The 24,102-nt window shown below is 44.3% G+C and overlaps 1 protein-coding gene and 1 long non-coding RNA gene across 8 annotated transcripts in view; one reads left to right on the forward strand and one right to left on the reverse strand.

Annotated features, from left to right (window-relative positions):
• SP4 (Sp4 transcription factor) overlaps positions 1 to 1,135 on the reverse strand; it is a 49,915-nt gene extending 48,780 nt beyond the window's left edge. For 2 of the 7 annotated variants that reach the window (XM_075587153.1, XM_075587152.1), the window contains exon 1: positions 163 to 578. In XM_075587153.1, the coding sequence (XP_075443268.1) occupies positions 163 to 169 (7 nt within the window). In that variant the 5' untranslated portion in view covers positions 170 to 578. Of the gene's footprint in view, positions 1 to 162; positions 579 to 620 lie in introns of those variants that run through there. The other 5 variants (XM_075587151.1, XM_075587150.1, XM_075587155.1 and 2 more) reach the window with 5 other exon arrangements.
• On the forward strand, positions 135 to 19,819 carry LOC142487592 (uncharacterized). The gene is made up of 3 exons (XR_012799262.1): positions 135 to 218; positions 17,053 to 17,135; positions 18,359 to 19,819. It is a non-coding gene; the product is annotated as an uncharacterized LOC142487592 (long non-coding RNA).
• The last annotated feature ends 4,283 nt before the right edge of the window (positions 19,820 to 24,102 follow it).

The raw sequence follows: 24,102 nt of genomic DNA on the forward strand, positions 1-24,102 counted from the left end.
CACCCTGGCTGGGGATTGAGGAGGACACTATGAGATAACACCTGATAAAGGGAATATATTGATGCGGGACATATTAAAGAAGGAAGGAGTCATGGTCCTGAGAGGGAGGGGGGAGTATGGGATACAAAAAAAAAAAAAAAGGGGGAGGGGGTGGTTACGTACCGCTCATGGTGAATTAATGATGGTACTTATTCGTGGCAGTGATAATCAGGAGGAAGGTAAGAGGCTAGGGGATGGGACGGGGGGTGGATAAAAAGGCCGGTCGCTGTGGCTGAGGGAGGCTGGATACTGGAAGGAGGAGGAGGGGATGGGGGGGCCTGGCTCTCTCCCTGCACGAATGGCGGCGGTGGCTGACAGGAGAAGGGGTTGTGGCGTAGAGGATCCGTCTCTCCCCGCAGCCGGGGCCCCGATCTCCCCCTCCTCCTCCCCTCACTCCGCCCTGATTGACAGCCCCGGAGAGGGGCAGGCCCGGGGCCGGGCAGCGGAGGAGGGGGAGCTGGGGCGGCACCAGCGGACACACAGACATCCTTGTCGCCCCCGCTGCTGGAAGCGCCACCCAGCCGCTCTCCCCTTGCATGTTACCTATCCGCCAGCCTCTTGCCCTCCTCGCCATTGCTTACCAGATGACGACGTTTCTTGACAGAGCTCTGTAGCGACGACGCCCGAGCGTCGATCCGTCCTGTCTTTTCCTCTTTCTATATAACAACGTTTTGTTTTTTAAATCTTTAAGTTGGTTTTTTTCCCCCCCTACCGCTGTAGATATTTTTTATTGTATTATTATTATTTTCCCCGCAGTTGGCTGAATCTCCTCCCCCTTTTCCCCTCCTCCTCTATCCCTCCTCCTTCAGACAGAGGAGCTGGGCGGTAGTGGCGCAGTGTGGTCCCGCCTCCTCCTCCTCCTTCAGACACAGGGAGCTGGGCGGTAGTGGCGCAGTGTGGTCCCGCCTCCTCTGCCCACTGCCAGAGGGAGGGGGGGGGGGTGGGGCGAAGGAAGAGCGTAACGGTAATTAACCCTTCCAACGCCCCTTTTTGCGTAGGCTACGTCCTATTAGCAAGCAAAGCTCCCCGGCAGCGATGGGATTATCCTGGTCGGCTCTAGTCCCGAGAGAGACAGAGAGCGCGAGGCAATTGACAGTTCCAACTTTTTTGCTTTTGTTTATTCCACAGCCTTAAAAGAACCGTTTCGCTTGCCTACGTCACTGGCATTGCGAACCGCTGATTGGCTGAGGGGAGTAAAAGGCTTGTCGCGTTGCATGCCGGAGGTTGTAGTTCGGCTTGCTGACGCAGGCTCAGTAGTTGAAGGCTCTGGGAGGTCTGGCCTGTGCCTGGCGGGCGGGGTCGGGGGGTGGACGGTCCTCCTGTGGGAGAGATGGTTAGGGCGGGCCAGCTGTCAACAGTGAGAGTTGGGCTGATCCAGGGGGTGGGAGTTGTTTTTGCTCCCTTTTCCTCGTGTAACCCCAGGCACAGACAAACATCCTGTGTCAGTCGGGCAGAGGCATTACGAGATCTGCATATTGTACATGTCAACTCGCTCATTTTGTCAGTCTCAACTCATTTTTAGCATTACCAACCTCACTGACTTCAGAACAATCAGTACTTTGCTATTCAAAATACACTTTCTATTTTACTATATGATCCATAAAGCTTGGCCCCTTGTAGACGCACTTACCAGAACTCCCTCCTACTGTCTCTGTACGTTCTTCCTACCTACCAATTAGACTGTAAGCTCCTCGGAGCAGGGACTCCTCTCCCTAAATGTTATTTTTTATGTCTGAAGCATGATCTGTTATGTCTGTCCCATGATCTGTTATTTGTTATCTACTGTATATGATTGTCATATGTATTACTACAATGAAGCGCTATGTATATTAATGGTGCTATCTATATAAATAGACATACATACATACATACATACATACATACATACATACATACATACATACATACATACATACATTTTACAGCCACCAGACCGCATTCAGATTGGTCCTTGAAGGTTGCCATCTGGGAATCTGTGCTGTCAAGTCCTAAACCTCTGAGTACCTATAGAATAGGACAATACAAACCGAGATGTTGTATACAAACTGAGGAAATATTGCATTGTAGTGCAGGGGATACACTTATCATGCCATGTAATTGTGATGCCCCTCTCCCCTACTTGTACCATTAATTTACTGTGTATATGACCGACACAAAACTACAATAATTATGTTATAAACTCATAAGAATATCGCTTGCTTCCTCAGTTTCTGAATTGCAGATACACTTTGTAACCCACACAAGTGTAAGCACATATCATTATTAGCATGCTGTTCTTGTAGCCATTTTGTATAGTATCACAACAATTGTATTAAAAATACTATCCTAAATGTTACTCCGAATTGACTGCTTAAGATTTGTTTGAGTCTCATGCTTTTTGCAAGTACTGTAGCAGGTAAAGTGGTGAGTCTATTTCTAACCCTGTGTACAGTACCATAAAAAATAGCTCTACAATTTCTATTTCCCACACATGCTAAAAAAAAAAGCTTATTTTTGGGGTATTTCATGTTTGTGCTAAACCTGCTATTAGTGAGTGAAATGGTGGCCTACCATTGTCAGAGATTTGCCAGTTAACTCCCTCCTCCCTCAAAAGTCCAGTAAGTAATTTGCAAATACCAAATTACTTGAGCAAATAAAAAAAACTTTCTTCAGCTTTGTGTCTAGCAGAAACTGCATAAGTCGACGTTTTGGCTCACAGTATCCAAGCCTTCATTAGGATATCATTAATAATGCAGCCTGTACAATAAAGTATCCAGCACAGAAAATACCAAGATGGCATGCACAATATTTTCGGAACCGCCTGGCCCTAAGGATTAAATTACTTGATATCATCTTAAACCAAAATTACTTTCAATTTGAAAATCTGTTCTTTCCAAATCGAGGAGATGGATACCAACCAACCTGTACCAGGAGGGTTCTGAAAATAAGTTAATTTCCAAGTCTCCCATGTCTTCACATATCATTAAATACTTTCTTTACATTGATGACATCTTCCTATTATGGAAAAGTTGTGAAGAAAAATTAACTGAATACTAGACCCAATTCCATTAGATTTATGGGTACATAGAGCACCAGTCATGGCTGTTTTGATTTAAAAATAAAAATAAATAAACATTCAATGCTTTATTTATATAATACACGTGCAGTAATCAAACCCAGGACGTTTCATATGCTAGACCAATTCCTTACCTGCTACGACACAGGATTGACAGTGTGTACTGTATATTAAGTGTGTTTTTATACATTATAATAATTTTAATAAAACAAAATAATTGATAAATTAATTTATTTTTATTATGTATAAATTATTATTATAAATTATTATATGAAATAATTTATTAATTATACCTTATCATACAGGAATTGAATCCTGGACATCTCATATGCTAGTACCAATTCTCTACCTGCAAGCCACAGGGTTTGTGTGTTGTGTCAAAACAAACTTAACATATAGTACACAGTGCTGTCCTCTGCACTGTGCTGTAGATGTTAAGTATATTTATAGAGTCTATTTTATCACACCAATCCTGTGGCGTAGCAGGTAGGGAATTGGTACTAGCATATGATATGTCCTTGGTTCGATTCCTGCATGTGTATTAAATTAAATGTATTAATTTTCAAAAATCCCAGAGCTGTTCCAGAAGGTCAAAACAGAGATAGACCAATTTATCAGAACCAATCTAGGTAGTGTGGACTCCCACATCACCCTATGGGAAGCCCATAAGGATACACTCAGAGGCACCCTTATCAGCATTGCGGCAGGACGGAAAAGAGGCAAAATTGCTGAAACTACAAGCAAAATGTAAACAGCTTTCTGCCTAACATAATAATAGACCTGACACCTTGAAAGAGTTGAAAGATGTTAGAATAGAGATAAATATGCTATTGACCTCCCAGGCTGAGAATCACATGAGCTGGTCTAAGAGGAAGTTTTTTTTAAAAAAGCAAACAAGCCAGATACCTTATTGGCTAATAAAATTACAAATAAACAGGTAAATTATAATATACAGGCAATTTGGTTGAAAGCCGGTAATATGACTGTCACAGGAGACAAGGTTTATTGTTCACCTTTTACCAGGATCATATATTGAGCAAAACAAGATAATGAAATAAATTGAGGTTTATTCACAAACATAGGCATACACACACTGATACACAAAATATAGACGAAAAGAAACACTTGGGGACTGTGGTCAAAAACGAGACTTATCTAGCTGTATAGCACTCTAAATCAGAGTTTTTCCTTGACCGGGACTTAGCTCCAAACGTCCTGGAACTAAAATCGGCTTGAAATCCCAACCGCGACCGCTACGTTCCTTTCTGAGAACTTGGTCGCAAAAAGCTGGACTTAGAATATTTTCCGGCCAGACTGTTTGAAGCAGGTGCTCTGCTATTCGCGCAAAAGCTCTTTTAAAAAGCTCGCCCGACTTCTGGTGCTCAGAATCTCTTGACTGATTGGCTTAGGGGTTTCTTATAGTATTTTGGAGTTCATTCACAACATACTACAGCTAGAGTGTGGGAACTTTCTTACTAGCCAATCAGAGCGATGCCTGTCTGGAAAGCCGGATCAGAGGAAAATCTGAATCTGCCAAGGGACGTGCACAAGTTTGCCACCTTAGTCCCTTGCTATTCAGATGCCACCTGCAGGGTCAGGCTAATCCAAGTCTGGTAGGACAAATGGCAGCCCGGATGACTGCCATTCATCCCAGGACATGGGTACTTGAGCCCTTCCCTGCTACCCAAATGGCTTTTTACACCTCAGGCATTCTCTGGTGGCTTTCATCTTTGATGTCCAGCAGACTTACAGGCATCAACTTGGTAGCCCTTGTAGTCGGTCGAAACATTGGTTTCTGAAAGTTCCAGCTCATATACAGTGCACAACAGTATAAAACAATAATAAACTGTACATTTACTTCATCCTAAGTCTCTGGGTATGGGGAATAGAATAGAAAGTTGTACTTTATTTTCTTTTCTACCCCACACACTATCTAAGAGACTTGGATTGGACTAAGAGTCCCCTCACAACCTTATAATTATGGTTGGAGTGCCCATGAACCCCAATACATGTTGAGCTACCTGGGCATTATCTCGGTATCCCCCTTAACCTAGGGACCCCTCATAGTAACAGGGACATTTTGCATCCCTTAACCCCATTTACCTTTCTGGGTTGTGCTGAAGCAGGGAACTCTAGCGGTTAGTCGCGCAAGCGTTTTCAAGGGGAGATATTGCCGGGATAATGTGCCTACATGTAAGCCTTAGACCCTGACCACAGGTGAAGAGATGGCAGGGAGGCATGGGTGACCAAGCATGATTCTCGGGTACATTTTTAAGGAAACTGACAACTCCGGACCCCAACTACCTAGGCACATTCTGAAAACAATTTCTCTGCAACCCCCTCCCCCCTTGAAACTCATACCCTAGCAATCCCTACTCACTGGCATTCCTGGAAAGGTAAAAACATGACAATTCTTTATTGTATTGTATGTCTTTATTTATATAGCGCCAAAAGTGTACTCAGCGCTTCACAAAGAATACAGTACAGGGAATTATAATTATACAATAAGTGCAGCAAAATCAGACAATAGGAATGGAAATCCCTGCCCTGAAGAGCTTACAATCTTAGTGGTTTGAGGGGAAACTTACAGAGACAGCAGGTGAGGGAATAAGTGCTGGCAGTGCTTGGCCACAATGGGTGGTAGGAGTGACGGTGGGAGTGAGACACTATCCATGAGTGCAGGCTATTGGGATGCTTGATTTGTGGGGCGAGTTTTAAGGTTAGTCAGTATTAAATGAGAAGGTTAATACCATTTACAGGGGAAGAGATAGCAGGGAGGCATGGGTGAGATCTGGGTCTGGCTTCAGGCTTTGGGGAGATCCCCAGCAGCAGGAAGGAGTAGATAGACGGTGTGAATAGAGGATTTGTGTGAGTGTTTTTTTATTGAGAGGTAATGAAGTTGTTGGGAGAGAGGTGTATAAATAATGGTGCGGTGGGGAGTGGGGAAGTTGGAGAGAACAGAGACATTCACAAAGGTGTGAGGAAACAGTAAACAGAAACAGCAATAGGAAGGGCATAGTGAGATGCAGGAGGAGAGACTTCCCAGGCACTGAAGGATAGGAAGAGTACAAATAAGCACAGCTTTTAGAAAGTTAAGTTCTCACAGTTGCAAAGTTGTTGTTGTGGTGCAGAGTCCAGATTTTCCTCCAATCTTCACCTACAATTTCAACTCCAAAATTAACTCTGCCAGACACTTTAAATGTGACACTTAAGATGGGACACACATCCATTACACAATACACATGTAGCTGTGCTCAAGAGATGACACTTCTTGAACCCGTACACACGGATCAGGCGTAACCAGTCATGGGCTTGACCTTTATTGAGAGCCTGGTTACCCCCTTCCATCACAATGACCTCCAACCCTAAACTGATAGTAGAAGAGTTTAAGAAATACTATGAAACTCTATATAATGGGGAGAAGTTCACACATAATGTTAAGGGGAGTCAGGCTATGAGAGACTTCCTTTCAGACTCAGATCTTCCTAGGTTGAGCAGAGAGGAGAGAGAAGGGCTACAACAGGATTTCACTGTAGAAGAATTAACACAAGTAATTAAGGAACTAAAACCATCCAAAGCACCAGGCCCTGATGGATCTCTAATTTATACTATAATTTTTTTTTATAAAATTGCTAGCCCCCCACCTTCTGCGCATGTTCAATGCAGTGCTGGTGGGTGCTTCATTCCCAGACCAGATGCTTCAAGCATCTATCTCATTAATCTAGAAACAAGATAAAGATCCAACGGACTGCAAAAGCTATAGACCAATCTCGTTAATAAAATCAGGTATCAAAATTTACTCTAAAATGCTGGCTAACAGACTAAGCCATATGCTGCCTAGACTTGTTCGTCCTGACCAAGTGGGATTTATTAAGGGTAGGCAGGCGGCGGACAACACCAGACAAATTATTGATCTGATTGAGATACAGTATTAGATCACTTGCTTTGGAAAATCTGGGGCAATCTCCCAATAAACTGCAACGTTTCTGTGAGATTTCTGAAGCAAGACTAATGGCCCATAGAATTAACACAGCGGGGGGTCCCTGCAGAGGACAAACTGAATGGGACTGCAGGGACCCCTGCTGTGTTAATACGATGGGCCATTAGTTAGGCAGCAGAATCTCACTGAAATGTTGAGGCATTTACTGTGAGATGCCTTAGTTTTTCCCCAGGCAAGTGATCGGATACTGGTGGCTGCATCTGTAGCTAATACAAAAAAGATCCAAGTTATGGTGCTGAGTCTAGATGCTGAAAAAGCTATTGACAGGATCGATTGGCCATACCTTAATTCTACGCTTGGAGCGTTCGGCTTTGGGGGTAGACTATTAAAAGCAATCAAGGGACTGTATTCCACACCAGCGGCAAGAGTAACATCCGATGGGCTATCCATCCAATATTTTCCAAATTAAGAGTGGCACAAGACAGGGCTGTCCACTCTCGCCCCTGCTATTCGCATTAAGCATGGAGCCACTAGCAGCCCAAATTCGGAAGAACTCAGACATAACAGGAATCCAAATTAAAGACCAGAAACATAAGGTGGCTTTATATGCGGATGATATTATCTTAACGCTACCAAAGCCCCTCACCTCTCTGCCCAACTTGTTCAGTCTTCTGGGGAAATTCAATAAGATATCTGGATTTTAAATTAATCAGTCGAAGTCTGAGGCCCTAAATATAAATTTACCCAAGGACGTAGAAAAATTGATAGATATAAATTTCAATTTTAAATGGCAGCCTCGCACCATTAAATATTACGAATAACTATAAAACCTTATATAGAGAAAACTATCCCAAATGACTTAGAATCCCGAGAGGGGACATTCAAACGTGGTCCAAATATAATATCTCGTGGATAGGTAAGACCTATTGTATCAAAATGAATTTACTTCCCCGTATCCTGTACCTATTCCAAAGCCTCCCAGTACCAGTAGTGGGGAAGGACATACTTTCAATGAAATCCTTAACCCTTTGCGGTCCAATTAATTTTCATTAAGTGCGCCAGTAGGTCTAATTAAATTTTCGGGAAAAAAACACATACAGCTTTTTTTGGGTTTTTTTGCACACACTCTCAGTGCACTCTCACAGCACACTGTGCACACTACACTCACTTCGCACACGACACGCGCTGCGCACATGACACGCGCTGCCCACACGACACTCACTGCACGCACTACTCTGCACACGCTGCGCACACTACACTCGCTGCGCACACTACACTCGCTGTGCACACTACACTCGCTGCGCACACTACGCACACTACACACACTACACTCGCTGCTCACACTACACTCACTGCACACACTACACTCACTGCACACACTACACTCAGTACACACAGTCATTGCACACTCACAGCACACTCACTGCACACTCACTGAACAAACGGCGCACACTAAACTCGCTGCGCACACTATGCACACTACACTCACTGCACACACTACACTCACTGCACACACTACACACTCACTGCACACACACTCACTGCGCACACACACACACTGCGCACACACACACTGCGCACACACACACTCACTGCACACACTCACTGCACACTCACTGCACACACAGCACACTGACACCACACACACCACACTCACAGCCCCCTACCCCCATCCTCCCTTCCTCCGGTGTCAGCTGCTGGGAGTCATCGTGGGGCTGCCTGCGGGGATCGGCGCAGAGTTGGAGGGGTGGTCGGATCGACGCAGAGTTGGAGGGGTGGTCAGATCGGTGCAGGGCTGGGGGTGGTGGTCAGATCGGCCCAGGGCTGGGGGGGTGGTTAGATCGGCGCAGGGCTGGGGGGGTGGTTAGATCGGCGCAGGGCTGGGGGGGGGTCAGATCGGTGCAGGGCTTTGGGAGTGGGCAGAGCGGCGCAGGGCTTTGGGAGTGGACGGATCGGCAAGGGGGGACGGATCGGCATGGGGGGGACGGATCGGCGTGGGGTGGGACGGATCGGCTGAGGGGGGGACGCATCGGCGCATGGGCGCATCAGTGCGGTGCAAGGAGAATGCAGGGGATGTGCTGCGGGCGCCTCACTTAACACTCCACAGCTTTCAGCTTTCGTCCCTCCACCCGGTCCGACATTGGACCGCAAGTGGCAAATATTAGTGTCGGATATACTCTGACATTCGACCGGAAAGGGTTAAAGCTGCAGTTCAAGCTCCTGGTTTTTTTTTTACGTTTTTTTTTTTACGTTTTTTTTTTTTACGTTTTTTTTTTAACTTCAATAGTTTAATGTGGGCAATTTCTACTTAGCTAAAGAACTGCATAGCTGCCGGTCAATTCGTTCTCCGTCTATTGATCGGCAAAGTTTGGCGACATCTTTAGATCTGGGGAATGTAAATGGTTGCTATAGCAACAAACATGCTTGTTAAAATAGAATACAAGAAATTTGGTCTTTCAAAGTTGTTGTTTTTTAAAACAGAAAATGCTAAAAGTATTTTTTCTTACTACAGAACTGATTTATTAAAAAAAAATACACATGCAGGATATTGCTTGAACTGCAGCTTTAATAACAAAGTTCATCTGTAAATATAGAAGACCAAGAGTGAGGAGGAAGGTCCTACAGAGACCAACATTAGCAGGGGGACTAGCGGTACCTTGCTTGTTACCATACAGAAATATAACAAAAAAGGAAGTGCTCTAACTATAGACAGTCCAAACTTGTATATATGATGTGGTGCAGTTTGAAAAGGAGAATTGTTCCCAATTCTCAGCAGTAGTAGTAATCCAAGATGATCAGCGCACCTCGTTGGAAGGGAGGACAAGAGGAGAAAAAAAGAGAAAGAAAGGCACAATAGTGAAGCAAGTTCACGATATGTAATGTGCATGAACAGGTGGTGAGAAATGCACTTACATGTCAGTGCCTGTAATCAGGCACATAAAGGTTTCCTGTGTTCCTTCACCTCCGCAATGCTTGGGAAAGATTCAGGAGCCTTCTTTTAAAGTCCAACTTTTATATGCAAAATCAGGTCATATTCACACAAATCAGTGTAAAAACATAAGAACAGATCAGTTTGTGGTATTCCGCAACCTTCTCCGGTCTACGCGACATCCACCGCCGATCCAGCCGGCATTCTACGTCACTTCCGGTTTCCTGGTGTTCCACGAAACTGGTCCTCCCGGCAACCCTACGCGTTTCGAAGGTGTTACTTCTTCGTCAGTGTTAAGTCTGGTATGTCCTTGTATTCCCTCCATTTATATACCCCTCTCTAGCGCTGCTATACAAATCACTTTGATTATAGCATAATGCACAATAAGGTTTATAACAAGGGTCATAATAAAATAACAAATACATAATGCTACTAATGTTTTAACTACCTAATAGTATAAAATAACAATCATTGCTTTTACTGATTGTTATATATTTGTCACACACACAAGAAAAACCCGCACAGCTTATGCTAACCACAATGAGGTGCTGACTGGATGGAGACTGATTATATCATATAGGAGAAAAAAGGACCCAGTCTTCCAGCACTCTATCACAACAAATGTAGAATTGTAATTTTAAAATACTTTATTAATAACCAAGAATAAAAAATAGGGTGTTAAAACGTAATTAAATGATGTATTACAACAGCACTTGACTGTATCCTTCATAACCCACCCGAGGTTAGGTGGGTAGATATAGTAATGAGATCCCTAATAGATATTTGGGATCTGGGCGCTATATGTAATAGCTTCCTAAAAGGTATAGGTAATGGGTCTATTGAGGCTCACTAAGAGGTTTGTCTGTGTATCAGTGCATGTATTCCGCACTCAATTGATATACTGATAATGTAAGTGTTCTATGGCATAATAAGCAACAGGTTTGACCATATCTGCCCCTGCTTAAAATAGCGCTGCTTGCTTGATAGTCTCTCTAGCGTTAATGGTGCTAGATCTATTGTGGAATCATATTGTGCCCACAAATAAAATAAAGCGCAGGCTAATAAGCAAATAACGGATAAGGTATAATATAGTTGGCATTAATCATGTGTGTGATTTGTTTACCAAGGACACCTATACTGCAGAAAAATGATTGATGTGAACCACCATATATACTGACGATATCGTTGGATTTATGGGTGTGCTCTTAGTCCATAGAGCTAACCTATGTTGTCAGTAAAGTCTGGGTGCATCAATATTGAGCTTTTTGGTGCAATGTGATTACCAGTCATATATTAACCATTCTGTTAGAATCCACAGTAAAGCACCTAGCCCACACTCATGGTCCCTGTTCCCAAGGCTGAGTGATGCGGTGCATTGAGGAGGCGGCTAATATTAAAGCAACCTTCAGTGTGTGGTGGCTAGAGCTGGTGTCAACACAGGTTGAAGACGCTGTTAAATACACACAGCAGCTGTTAACTGCTCAAAAAGTAGTCTGCCAGTATTCGGTGAGTACACTGACAAAATGCCAACAATGTCAGCTGATAGGTAAAATGGGTGTATGGGGGGTTGCTGATGGAAGGGAGACCACTGAAAGATCACCCCAATCCCTCTACCCTTAATACCAAATGTATAACTAATACCTGTTTGTAGAAGGGGGGGGGGGGCGGTCTACCTGTGAGTCGCAAGGTCCCCTATATCAGCGCTGATCTTGGTTATATCAGCGCTGATATGCTCGAGGGCCTGCCTATCTAGGAGTGAGTGAATAGACCCCTTGAAATAGTAGGATCCCGCTGTGCAAAGACACAGCGATCCTAAGTACACATACATGCCGGGGGAAACCCCAAGTCTGGCAACGCGGATCAATATCCAACAGCTGTTGTGTTTGAATCAACAGGTTTCCCGCGTGTGCAGGAGAGAAAATGCCGACGCGCGCGTTTCACGTAGTAAACGCTTCTTCAGGGCATGTAGAACCTGGCAAGACACCAATACTGAGGTGGGAACGGAATTACCACACACCCACAGCAGTGAGGGCGAGCCCGGAGTGTGGTATGGCATTGCTGGGCCTGTTGGAAGATAGTTAGTAATACTTGCAACGCCTTGGTGGTATAGCGTAAGAATAGTGGTGTCCGTGCGCCAGGGATCCAGAAATCAGAGTAGTCAAGTTCGTAAGCCAAGTCCAGGGGTTACAGAGGTCAGCAAGGTAGAGTTCGTAAGCAGGGTTCAAGGGCAACAGAGAGCAGAGTAGTCCAGGACGAGCAGGGGTCAAACCAGGGAAATCCAGAGATAAGCAGGAGCAGGAACAGGCTGGAACACAGAGAGAGCAAAGCATAGGACTGCACACACAGGGATAACAGGAGCTATGCAGAGCAATGATAGAAAGGACAGACAGGGGTTATAAAGGAGGGAAGAGGAGGAGCAGAGGGTGAAGTGGGAGACAGCAGGGATAGGTGAGGAGGAGGAGAGGAGGAGACAGGGGAACCAGTCAGAGAGATCGCCTGCAGGGCATGGGAGGAGGAGTCAGGAGACTGAAAACCCCTATAAGAGGAGCGTGTGCGCGTGCCCTCTGTAATCTGAGAGTGCGCGCGCACAGGCTGCGTCACGAGGCGCGCGGAGCGCCGCGCCGTGGGAATACCTGCGGAGGGGAATGGAGGAACGGAGGGAACAGCCACCGGAGGTAAGGGAATGGGAGCGGATACCGAGGGGGCCTGAGAGTTGGGAACGTCGCCGCAGGGGATTGGGGACCGCGCGGGAGCGTGAGTCTTGCGGGGCGTGCGCCGTGGTAAAGGAACGGCGTCAGAGGCTGCCGGAGAGGGACAGGAGTGGATTAAAGAAGGGAGACTGGCAGGGGAAGGGACAGAGAGGGTGACATCAGGGATACAAGAAGGGGAAGGAAGTCCCTGAACCGTCACAGTATCCCCCCCTTGAGGATCGATCTCTGAGCGATCCAGCCACGTTTTTTGAGGAAATTTTTGATGAAATTGTTGGAGTAGTTTTGGGGCATGGATATGATGTGCTGGTACCCACGGACGCTCCTCCGGACCATAGCCCTTCCAGTGGACGAGGAACTGGAGCTTGTTTTTAGACCAGCGTGAATCAGGGATACAAGAAGGGGAAGGAATCCCCTGAACCGTCACAATATTACAAAAAGACACACCAAGTAAAATATCCATTTTAAGAAAACAGTATTATAATTTTATCAATACCGAGATCGCAGTTAATTTTGAATCTAAGATCTTTCTCTTGTCCTCCCTTCCAACGAGGTGCTCCGATCATCTTGGATTACTATTGTTACCATACTACAAAGCGGCCCCTTTATGTCAAATTGCACAGTGGCATGGCGACCCTGCACTTAAACGTTGGGTGGCAGTAGAGAGGGGTATGGGTGTAAATCTGGAGCTTCATGATCTAATCTGGCAACCCAAAAGGACCCATGTGTCAATACGTGAACCGCTCTTCTCGATGACCAGCTCATTAGCAGTTTGGGAGGCTGCTAAATTAGGGTGCTCACTGACTAGCAATCACTCTTTAATGACCCTCTCTATTTGACAACCTTGACTTTGCTCCGGGTCTGAATGGTATGGATTTTTCGATTTGGAACAAAAGGGTTTTTGAAACTCAAAGTTCTGGAGGGTAGAATCAATATTAAAACATTTGAGCAAATTAAGTCAGACAAAGACATCCCCAATTCAGAATTTTTCAGATACCTCCAGATTAGGGCATTCTACAACAAATGTTGTCCTGTCCTGCATTGACACATTTCAAAAAGCTCTGTATTTTAGAAACAGACTGTAACAGGGGACTTATCCCTGTTCACAAATGTGCCTCTAATCCAGCAGTGTGGTGGTTAACTTCTGGTAGCAAATTAACTAGCACCACCTGCCTGATTACAGGTAGTAGAAAAAGCCTGCCTTTGAGACAGGAAGTAACTCCTCCCTAGCTCTGACTGAGAGCTGACCTTTGAAGAGACAGAGCAGAGGTTCTTGAGTCCCAGGAGAGACTGACCAAAAAAAACCCAGATCTCTGGAGCAGACCGGTCTTAAGCTCTGCACAGCAGAGCTGAATTCAAGACACAGGGAAACCTACTACACCTGAAGCTGAACCAGGAAGTGAGATTTTCCCTCCAAGAAACAGATAAGACTTTTATTCTTAAGAGACTGCTTATATCTGCTTATTTCATGTTATATGTTTTGGGGCTGCGAGAACTGCTTGACTAAGGGAGATGTGAATTATTGCATAGTGTTTCACTAGAAATACTCCCAAATGAATGGAAGCTTTGTTCCCCCCCCTGTGTTTGGATAATTTTCCTGATGAAAAGGAACAGGCACAATAAAGCCTATTATAATTTCACATTATAAAGCCTCCTAATTGTGTACCTCTGTGAACGTCCGTCCACACAGACCCTAAGGGACTAACCTCTCAAATGCACAAGGAAGTGACCTATTCGAGCTCGGAGTATTCCCAAAAGTTACAGGATATGTCCCAATGGGAGTCAGGCTTGGGAGAGGTATTAGACGAGGAAGAATGGGACAAGATTTTTTTGGCGGTGGCAAAGTGTTTTATTTGCACGATGTTAAAGGAGAACGCATATAAGGTGTTAATGAGGTGGTACGTCATCTCACTTAAACTATCAAAATTTATTCCAGGTTACTCACCATTGTGTCCTAAACAATGTGGAGAAAGAGCTGATCTGCTACTTATGCTGTGGTCTTGGCCTTGAGGTGTGCACCTGTGGGAGCAGATTAGAGATTGGCTACATGGACCCATGGCTCTTCCTATTGAACAGACCAACTCAGGGATTAGCCAGGGTCGAAAATAAACTAGTTGCTCATTTTGCAATAGCAACGAGATGCGAGATCGCAGCATTATGGAAGCAAAATGAAATTCCATCGATTACTACAATTCGAAATAGAATTTGGTTTGTCTGCCAGATGGAAAAACTAACCAGTCTAGTTAATGACACTGGCGCTAAGTTCCAAAAAATGTGGCTACCATGGCTGGCCCAAACAGATATCCCAGGGGTGAACGGTGCCACAGTTATGCTTTGATAGAAATAAATGCGTTCTCCTCTGACTGAGGGAATCATAGTTTAAAAAAACATTGAAGATTAAGGCACATGCTGTGCCAATAAAAAAGCTTCCTAAGGGAATTTTTTTTGCTTTTATGTTAAAGGAGCATTCCTAGACAACATTTAAACTTTTTTTTTTGCTTAAGATTTAGACCCGACCCTAGTGACGATAATAGGTGATTGAGACCGCATGGGAGAGGATAAGGCACAAGATGGCTGCAAGGAGAGGACAAAAGATGGAAGACTTGGACCACAAAGATAAAAGAGAACTTCTGCCCCCCCTCCTCCCCCTCCCCTCTACCCCCCTTCGGGGATTTTGACGGGTTGTGTTCATTGGATATTGTTTGTTGATTTCGAAAAAATGAGATGAGATGTGATGTTATCTGTATAGTTTGTGCAAACCCAATAAAACTTAAATTACAAAAAAAAAAATCAGAATATTTATTGGGTCATTTAAAAAATAGATGTATAACCCCAGGTGGTTCTAATGATTTAAACTAGTGTTACTTTGCAGCAGGAAGAATAAAGCACTTTTAGTAACGTTGTTTGGACCTTTTTTTTTAATAGAGACCCTTCATTTATTGTGAAGTAAAATATGGAGTAGTGTATAATACAATCTTTTGTGAATAAAAGCTGCAAGTTTAACCCTTCAACTACTGGTGCGGTTGTTGCTATTTTTGAGAATAAAGTTAGTCCCTGAGGTATTGTGAGATTTATTTTTTCCTTCCAGGTCCCCGCCCAGCCAAATGCTTGTAAGGCCGCGCTTATAGTACTGGCGACTGTGACGCGACCGATGACGTCACCCGTCGCCGTCGCCATTGCGAAAGTTGCAATCCGTTTTGACGACGTTGCTGACTACAAGGGGGGGTGACGTCAGCAAGGGGGAAGGCAGAGGGGTGGAGATCAGAGCAAGGGGGAAGGCAGAGGGGCGGAGATCAGAGCAAGGGGGAAGGCAGAGGGGCGGAGATCAGAGCAAGGGGGAAGGCAGAGGGGCGGAGATCAGAGCAAGGGGGAAGACAGAGGGGCGGAGAGTTGTGGTTTCTGTATCTATGCTGCCAATGTGTGCTTTAATACAAAATGGAGTGTGTTTAAACCTATGTTGAAGCCATCATCCTAAACTGTGCTAAATACATAGTTTATAGATCTATCTATATATTTTGTGTTACCCAATTTTTTTTTCTAACTTTACTATAACTTTACTATAATCAAAAAGAAAAAGCAGGAACAAGTCTCTATTATCAGTGCATCAAAGTCCATGAGATCTATGCAATATAAATCACTTGACTAACAGTAAACTTGCTTGAAGACAGATCTCTTAAGCCTCTCTATGTGTACCTCTGACTGTGTGTGCATAAATGCTCATTGGTGGGGACATAAATCAGCAACATCCTGTGGTTTGTATATGTGACCAACTGACTGCAAGCAAATGGCCCCCTATAACCATGCAGGAATAAAGTCACCCTAGAGCAGCACCAGGAATAAACAGCCCAAATCTCCTGAGCATAAGCGGAGAGTAAAGAGGATACTCACAGTATGCCGGCAGTCTGTCTGTATGCGTGCATCACGCCAGGCATGTAGAGAGTAGGGTTCCAGACGGAAAAAAGCGGCGCACAGCTGCAATACAAACTGGGGCTAAACACCAAAAGTTAAATTAAAAACACCTTTAATCTGTGGTGGACAGCGTGGAGTACAGGTACTGTAGCAACAAACTCTAACGCGTTTCGCGCATAGCGCTTTGTCAAAAACAACTTTTTGGTGTTTAGCCCCAGTTTGTATTGCAGCTATAATCAAAAAGAATGGCTTTATACAATGACTGTCAAAGGAATATGAGACTAATGTTTATGTTGGATAATGTCTACCTCAGAGATGATATGTTGTTTGGAAGACAAACAAATGTCCACGAAATTAATCGTAAATGCCAGCACCATGGCGAATTTGCTACATTGTACAACGATCTTCGCCAGCATGATATAAAAAATGTTGAGTACGGGGATGAAAATATTAACTTTTGATTACATTTTAGAACGTATCAAGAAAAGAAATTCCGACACAGACTAATTTTTGTGTGAATATCAGTCCTGATGAGAGACTCATGTTGACCCTAAGGTGATTGTTTGTAAATTATTACTGTTATTACTGTTATTTAAATTACAATTGTAATATAGTGTGTTATAGGGGTGTTAATATAGTGTGTTTCACTAGACAGAAACACAATCTCACACACACACACACACCTCTCTCCCTGCACATCAAACACACATCCCCCTCTCCCTGCACATCACACACATCAGCCCCTCTCCCTGCACATAACATACATATTTCCCCCTCTCCCTGCACATAATACACATTCCCCCCTCTCTCTGCACATAACACACACACACCCTCTCCCTGCACATCACACACACACATTCCCCCCTCTCCCTGCACATAACACACACACCCTCTCCCTGCACATCACACACATCCCCCCTATACCTGCACGTCACACACACATTTCCCCCCTCTCCCTGCACATCACACACATCCCCCCTCTCCCTACACATCACACACACATCCCCCCTGTCCCTGCACATCACACACAACCCCACTCTCCGTGCACATAACACCTACCCCCCTCTCCCTGCCCATCACACACACATCCCCCCTCAGCCTGCACATCACACACATCCCCCCTCTCCTGCACATCACACACATCCCCCCTCTCCTGCACATCACACACATCCCCCTCTCCTGCACATCACACACATCCCCCTCTCCCTGCACATCACACACACATCAATTAGATTGCAAGCTCCTCGGAGCAGGGACTCCTCTTCCTTAATGTTACTTTTATGTCTGAAGCACTTATTCCCATGACCTGTTATTTATATTATTTGTTATTTATATGATTACCACGTGTATTACTACTGTGAAGCGCTATGTACATTTATGTACCCAGGACATACTTGAAAACGAGAGGTAACTCTCAATGTATTACTTCCTGGTAAAATATTTTATAAATAAATAATATAAATAAAGACATTCAATACATCCCCCCTCTCACTGCACATCACACACTCATTCCCCCTCTCCCTGCACATCACACACACACACACACACACACACACACACACACACACACACACACACACACACACACACACACACACACACACCATAACACACACACACACACACACACACACACCATAACACACACTATAACACACACTCATCACACACATACTGTGACACACACTCACCGTATATGTAAACTCATGCGTATGTATATAAATGAGGCATAAAACAATTCTATATGAATATTAATGTGTATTGTTTATGTTTTTCAGATTTCTTTAAACCGGTACTCCATTTCGAGGATTAGCATTCTCTTTTATGATGGGTAACCCCACTTTTGGAAAAATAGTATATCAGACCTGCAGTGCTATATACACAGTGAATTGTATGAAGTTCATATGCCCTTTCCCATGGTCGAAAGTTTGAGTACAGTAGCAACTGAATTCTACAGTAAATGGAATTTCCGTAATTGTGTTGGCTGCATTGACGGGAAAAATATTCGTCTCAAGAACCCAAAAGATTCTGGGAGCATGTATTATAATTACAAACATTACATTTCAATTGTATTGCAAGGTGTTGCTGATGCTAAATGTAAATTTATATCAATTGGTGTTGGTGCTTTTGGAAAGCAAAGTGATGGAGGTGTTTTCAGAGCATCGTCTTTGTACAACTTGATTGAAGATAAAACTTTGCTGTTACCTTAGACCAGTGATTCCCAACCTGGGGCTCCTTGAAGCAGTCTCAGGGGTTCCTCCTATGGACCACAGACCCCCCCAGGGGGTGTTTTTTTTTTGGTATGTATTTTATAGGGTGGATTGAGAGAGAGTGGGGTAATTGACGGAAGGTAGGGGCGAGTGAGAGAAGAGAGGGGGGCAGGAGGGAGAGAGTGAGGAAAAGAGGGAGTAAGAGTGAGACGCAAGAGATAACTACATGCGAGGCGGGAGGGGGGAGAGTTAGTGAGATGGATGGGAGAGAAATACATGGGTAGAGGGTGGGAAATAGATGTGGCTCGTGAGGTGTGAAATGTTGTGACTGACCCCTGTCGAACCTAATATGTGTCAGCCAGATAGGGGTTCCCCGAGATTTTTCAAAATACTTCAAGGGTTCCTCCAAACAAAAAAGGTTGGGACTCACTGCCTTAGACCAAAAGATTGCCTTTAAGTACAACAAACGAGCAATTGCTCCATGTACTGTTAGCGGATCCTTTGCTTCCATACATTATGAAGCAGTCGTCAGCATTTAACAAAAGAAGAGGAAATATTTAATTACAGACTTTCAAGAACTAGACTCTGTGTTGAGTGCGCTTTTGGAATTATGTCATCCGAATGACATATACTATTAAAAGCAATGGAATGTACCCCAGCACATGCAAAGACAATAGTAAAATGGGTAACTGTTCTGTATAACATTGTCATTGATTTAGAAGGGTGTCATGAAGTACCAAGTAATGATAGTTTGCCAATACGTTGTACACCGATGGGTAGATGTTATAATGCTAGCAGAAGTACTGCAAAAACTGTACGTGATTCCTTTAATAGATAATTTAATGTAGAAGGTGCTGTGCCGTAGCAAAATACTGTTTAATTTTATAGTACTTTATATACTTGTTCTATTCTTATTATAAAGTTGTGTGTTGATATGTACATACACATACAGCAAAATTGTGAAAAACATATTAAACGGTTGTTGCTGAAAATTTGGAAAAAAATACTTTTTACTGCACTAATGTTAAACATGCAATAAAATATATTACTTCTGTAAATGCCCTTAATGTGTTATTATTTCATTATTTCAGAAGGGGAGAGAGAGAAGGGGGGGGGGGAGAGAGGGGAGAAGGGAGAGAGAGGGGGGAAGGGAGAGAGGGGTACAGTGGAGTAGACAGAGAGGGTGAAACAGGAGGAGAGATAGGTGAGTGTGGATGAGAGGGGTGAGCGGGGCAAGATAAATATTACTTTGTTGCCTACATCTTTGGATCGGCCAGCTGTGAATATCATTCTCTATAACCATAACATTTTTATTAAAACAGAAACGTAGCCATTATGTCAATCACATTTTTTTGTTATTATACATTATATATTTTACAGTTAAACATGCAATAAAATATTTTACTTCTGTAAATTTCCTTAATGTGTTATTATTTCATTATTTCAGAAGGTAGGGGAGAAGAGCGAGAGAAGGGGAGAGAGAGGGGGAAGAGAGAGAAGGGAAGTATGATGGCCGATCCTCCTTCCCAGATGGCCCTGCAACGGATTTTTGTGAAGAGGTATTTTCCGGAGAGGTAGATCTAGTTCTCCAATTTTCATCATCATCACAGAATGAAACACCAAGTGAACGATTCTCATAATCCGAACCATCGGATTCAAAACTGGAGGCATCCACGTGACGTTTAAGGATAGAGTTATTGGGGTTTTTGGACTCCTCCTGTTTTCTATTTTGCCCTTGTGGATATGACTTAGGTTGATACTTAGGTGTTTTTGTTATGTTGCGTTGCCACATGTAGACCTGTTCCTTTTCATCATCTACTTTGTCCCGTTCAAATTTCTGCGGCTTTTTGATCATAATAGCCTTTTCCATAGTATCAATATTGTTAAATAATGTGCGATCATATTTAGAGAAGTGCTCCATTTTTTCAAAAACTTTTCATTTAGCCTGTAATGCCTTAATATTAGTCCTCAAGGTTTTCTTCTCATTCACTTTATATTTAATGATCAAATCAATAAGCTTAAATGAACAAGTATCTGATATCCTGCGATAACCATTTTTCCAACCTGTTCTTAGACTTTATTGAAGATTATTATATCGGAGAGGCTTGTACCCTCTTGCCTTTTGCATTTACAAGGCGGAATTGTCATTTCAAGTTCCTGAGAACTGGAGAGCCTTTTTTATACTTTAGTATTTTTATTCTGGCATTTCGTATTTTGTTCATATTCTGTGGATTATTGGTTAGCTATACTTGGTGCGGTTTTCACCTTTACTGGTTCCTGCATTTTAATATGGAAGACTGTACTGATGAGGAACATGATGAGGCTATTACAGAGACCTATTCCTTAATTGTGCAGATGATACAAAGCGACGAAGGAGGGCAGAGGCAGTCTTTGATGACAGGGCTAACTTCCTCTGTGAGGAGCCTTCCGATCTGATTGTACACTTTCTCAAGCTGGAAAAATGGTTATCGCAGGATCTCAAATGTGCTCCCTGGCATATTCCCAAGTGTAGGATACCCATGTGCTTGTCTGAAGCAGCTTGCATTCTTTCATCGTATTAAACTCCCTCACCAGTGCTAAAAAGGATATTTTATTTAGCCACTATACGTTCAATAAAAAAGCAGTTCCTCATGTTTTGTTTGAGCCTCTACATGTGAACTTACCTACCTTACCTGCCTTTATCTTCCTGCTACTGTACCTACAAAAACATTACCTGCAGTTTTCCCCATTGATTTGTACATTTGTCTACTTTTAAGTCTCCAGGGTCAATAACCCTCAACATAAGGGTCCACTGCTTCGTCACCAGGGTGGGTAGTGGCAGCACCTCACCCTGTGCAAGCAGTCTAAAATAGACACTTTCTTTCTAATCCTTATGTAAAATTATATGTAAAATTATTTCCTTTAGTTAATTGTTTTGGGTGCTCAACAAGTTAATTATAATGCTTAACTCCAGTATAAACTATTTGTTGTATATGTATATAACTTGCAGGTGAAAAAAACGGTAGAACAAATTGCAGAGTGCTTGTGTCAAAGTTATTTTCTGTTAATTTATACAAGACCTAATACATTTCAGACTGATTAAATTACCTTTTATCAAATCAATGTTTGGGTACAATATCCTAACTTCATTAAGATTAATGGTGCTGCACACAACTAGTATATATTGATTATATATGTCTGCTCTATAGCAATCATTTCTGTGTCTTTGTAACTAAACAACAGTGATACATTTCCAGGACAGCAATATATTTCCTAACAAACTGCAAATATAAGTAATTTACAGTAGTTCATAACCCATTGAAAGTGCCCAAGGATTAGGTGTGAGATGTCATACTCCTACTCCGGGATGTAAATACACAAATGGGTTTAACCAAATATGATGTTGTACACAAAAACAAAGATGCTTATGACTCTAATTAAGATATTTGTTAAAAAAAAAAATAAGCAGACAGAGGAAAAAAGACAGAAGAAAGGAAACAACCACAGGAGCTCATTTTAATTGATTTTTATTTTCGGCCCCGTGCGAAGCACTTTCCTATGTTCACGATAACACCAATGTGCTTTTGCATTTTAAAATATGTGTTGGGCAGAACTTTATTGTTGCTAAATATTTTATCTTTATGGTATAGATTTCAAAATGTTTAGAAACTTTGTGTAAGAGTTCAGTAAATACAAATACCACTTGTGGAGGTGCATTTGCATGTCTCAGACAGATCAGCAACCCTGTCTCTCCCCATTATCTCTTAGCAAACAGTGCTTCGACTGCAGCAAGGTATTCATGGGAATGACATGCAAATGAGCATAGTGTGTCACTCTTGGCTTCTTAGGCTAAGGACCCGCTGCGGCCGCGGGACACCAGCCCCTTTCCTCCAGTCTGGAGGTCCCCGCTGGCTCCTTCCGACGGGGCTGACTGCGTGCTGTGATGCGTCAGCCGGCCGATGCTGCAAGCTTCTGGTGAACAGAAGCGCTGACGCGTCACGTGGTACAGCAGTCAACCAATGAGGAGGGAAGGAGGGAAGGAGCTACAGAGCTACGGGAGGGAGGCTACTAGGAGGGAAGTCTGTGAGGCAGCCGTGCATGGCTCTCCCTCCCCCCCCTCCCGTGCATACATCATCTCCCAATACATGTGTAATGACCCCCCCCCCCCCCGCTCCCCATATCCTGCGCTCCCCATTTCCCCGTGTTTGCTGATGGGCGACAGGGCGCATGGGAGAGGGGGGATGTCTCTGAGTTTGCGGGGAGCGGCAGAGACCGGGTGTGGGGGTGGGAGGAGCTGCAGAGACCGGGTGGGGGGGCAGGGAGCTGCAGAGACCGGGTGGGGGGGCGGGGAGCTGCAGAGACATTGCCGCCCCCCCCCAACCCATTTTGGCCACGCCCCCCGCACTCATAAATGCTCCCTATGGACCACAACCCGCCTGAAGTGCCTCTTCACGCGCCGCCGCAGTGCAGTGTGGGCGCGCTGACTGTGGCAGCTGGGCCTCGGCCTTATCCATTTTAACATGGAACCCAAAAGCTTATGCCTGCTGTCTGGGCCACCGAGAGAGCGGGAGAACTGGGACAACTGTCCCAAGCCCAGTGGCTGGGGAGGGCCCAGCCACCTGGCAATGTAAGTTGGGCCCATCCAGAGGTGGGCATCGGGCTGCTGGGCTTGGCCTCTGGTATAAGCCACACAAGCTGGAAGTCGGGCCAAAATTCTGGACTGGCATCCTTCCCCAAGGTGTGTGTTTTGGGGCCCTGGAGGGAGGGAGGGGTTATTATGTGTGTTTTTGTGTCATTGTGGGGGATGGGGTTATCATGTGTGTGTGTGTGGTGGGGCCCTGGTGGGTTTTATGTGTGTAAGGGGGGTTCTTATGTGTGGTGGGGGCTGATATGTTTGGCGGGAGGTTATTATGTGTGTGTGTGGAGGGGAGTATTATATATATGGGAGGTTATGTGTGTGGGTGGAGAGGGAGGTGTGGGCATGAGAGAGAGGGTGAGGGAGAGGTGGGGGTATGAGGGAGAGGTGGGGGCGTAAAGGACAGAGAGGTAGGGGTATGAAGGAGTGGAGGGGCATGAGTGAGAGAAATAGGGGGTGAGAGAGAGGTGGGGACATGAGGGAGAGAGGTGGGGGCATTAGAGAGAGGGAGAGAGAAGTGGGGCATGAGGGAGAGAGAGAGAGAGAGAGAGAGAGAGAGGTGGGGCATGGGAGAGAGGGTAGTGAGAGAGGGAGAGGAGATATGGGGATGTGAGATAGAGAGGGTCTCGCCAATACTGGGGGGAATCCCAGTGAAAAGTCTAGTCCTGGGCCCTGGGAAAGCTATCTGCGGCCCTGC

Source organism: Ascaphus truei, chromosome 2 (assembly GCF_040206685.1).
Source record: "Ascaphus truei isolate aAscTru1 chromosome 2, aAscTru1.hap1, whole genome shotgun sequence".
Classification (NCBI taxonomy): domain Eukaryota; kingdom Metazoa; phylum Chordata; class Amphibia; order Anura; family Ascaphidae; genus Ascaphus; species Ascaphus truei.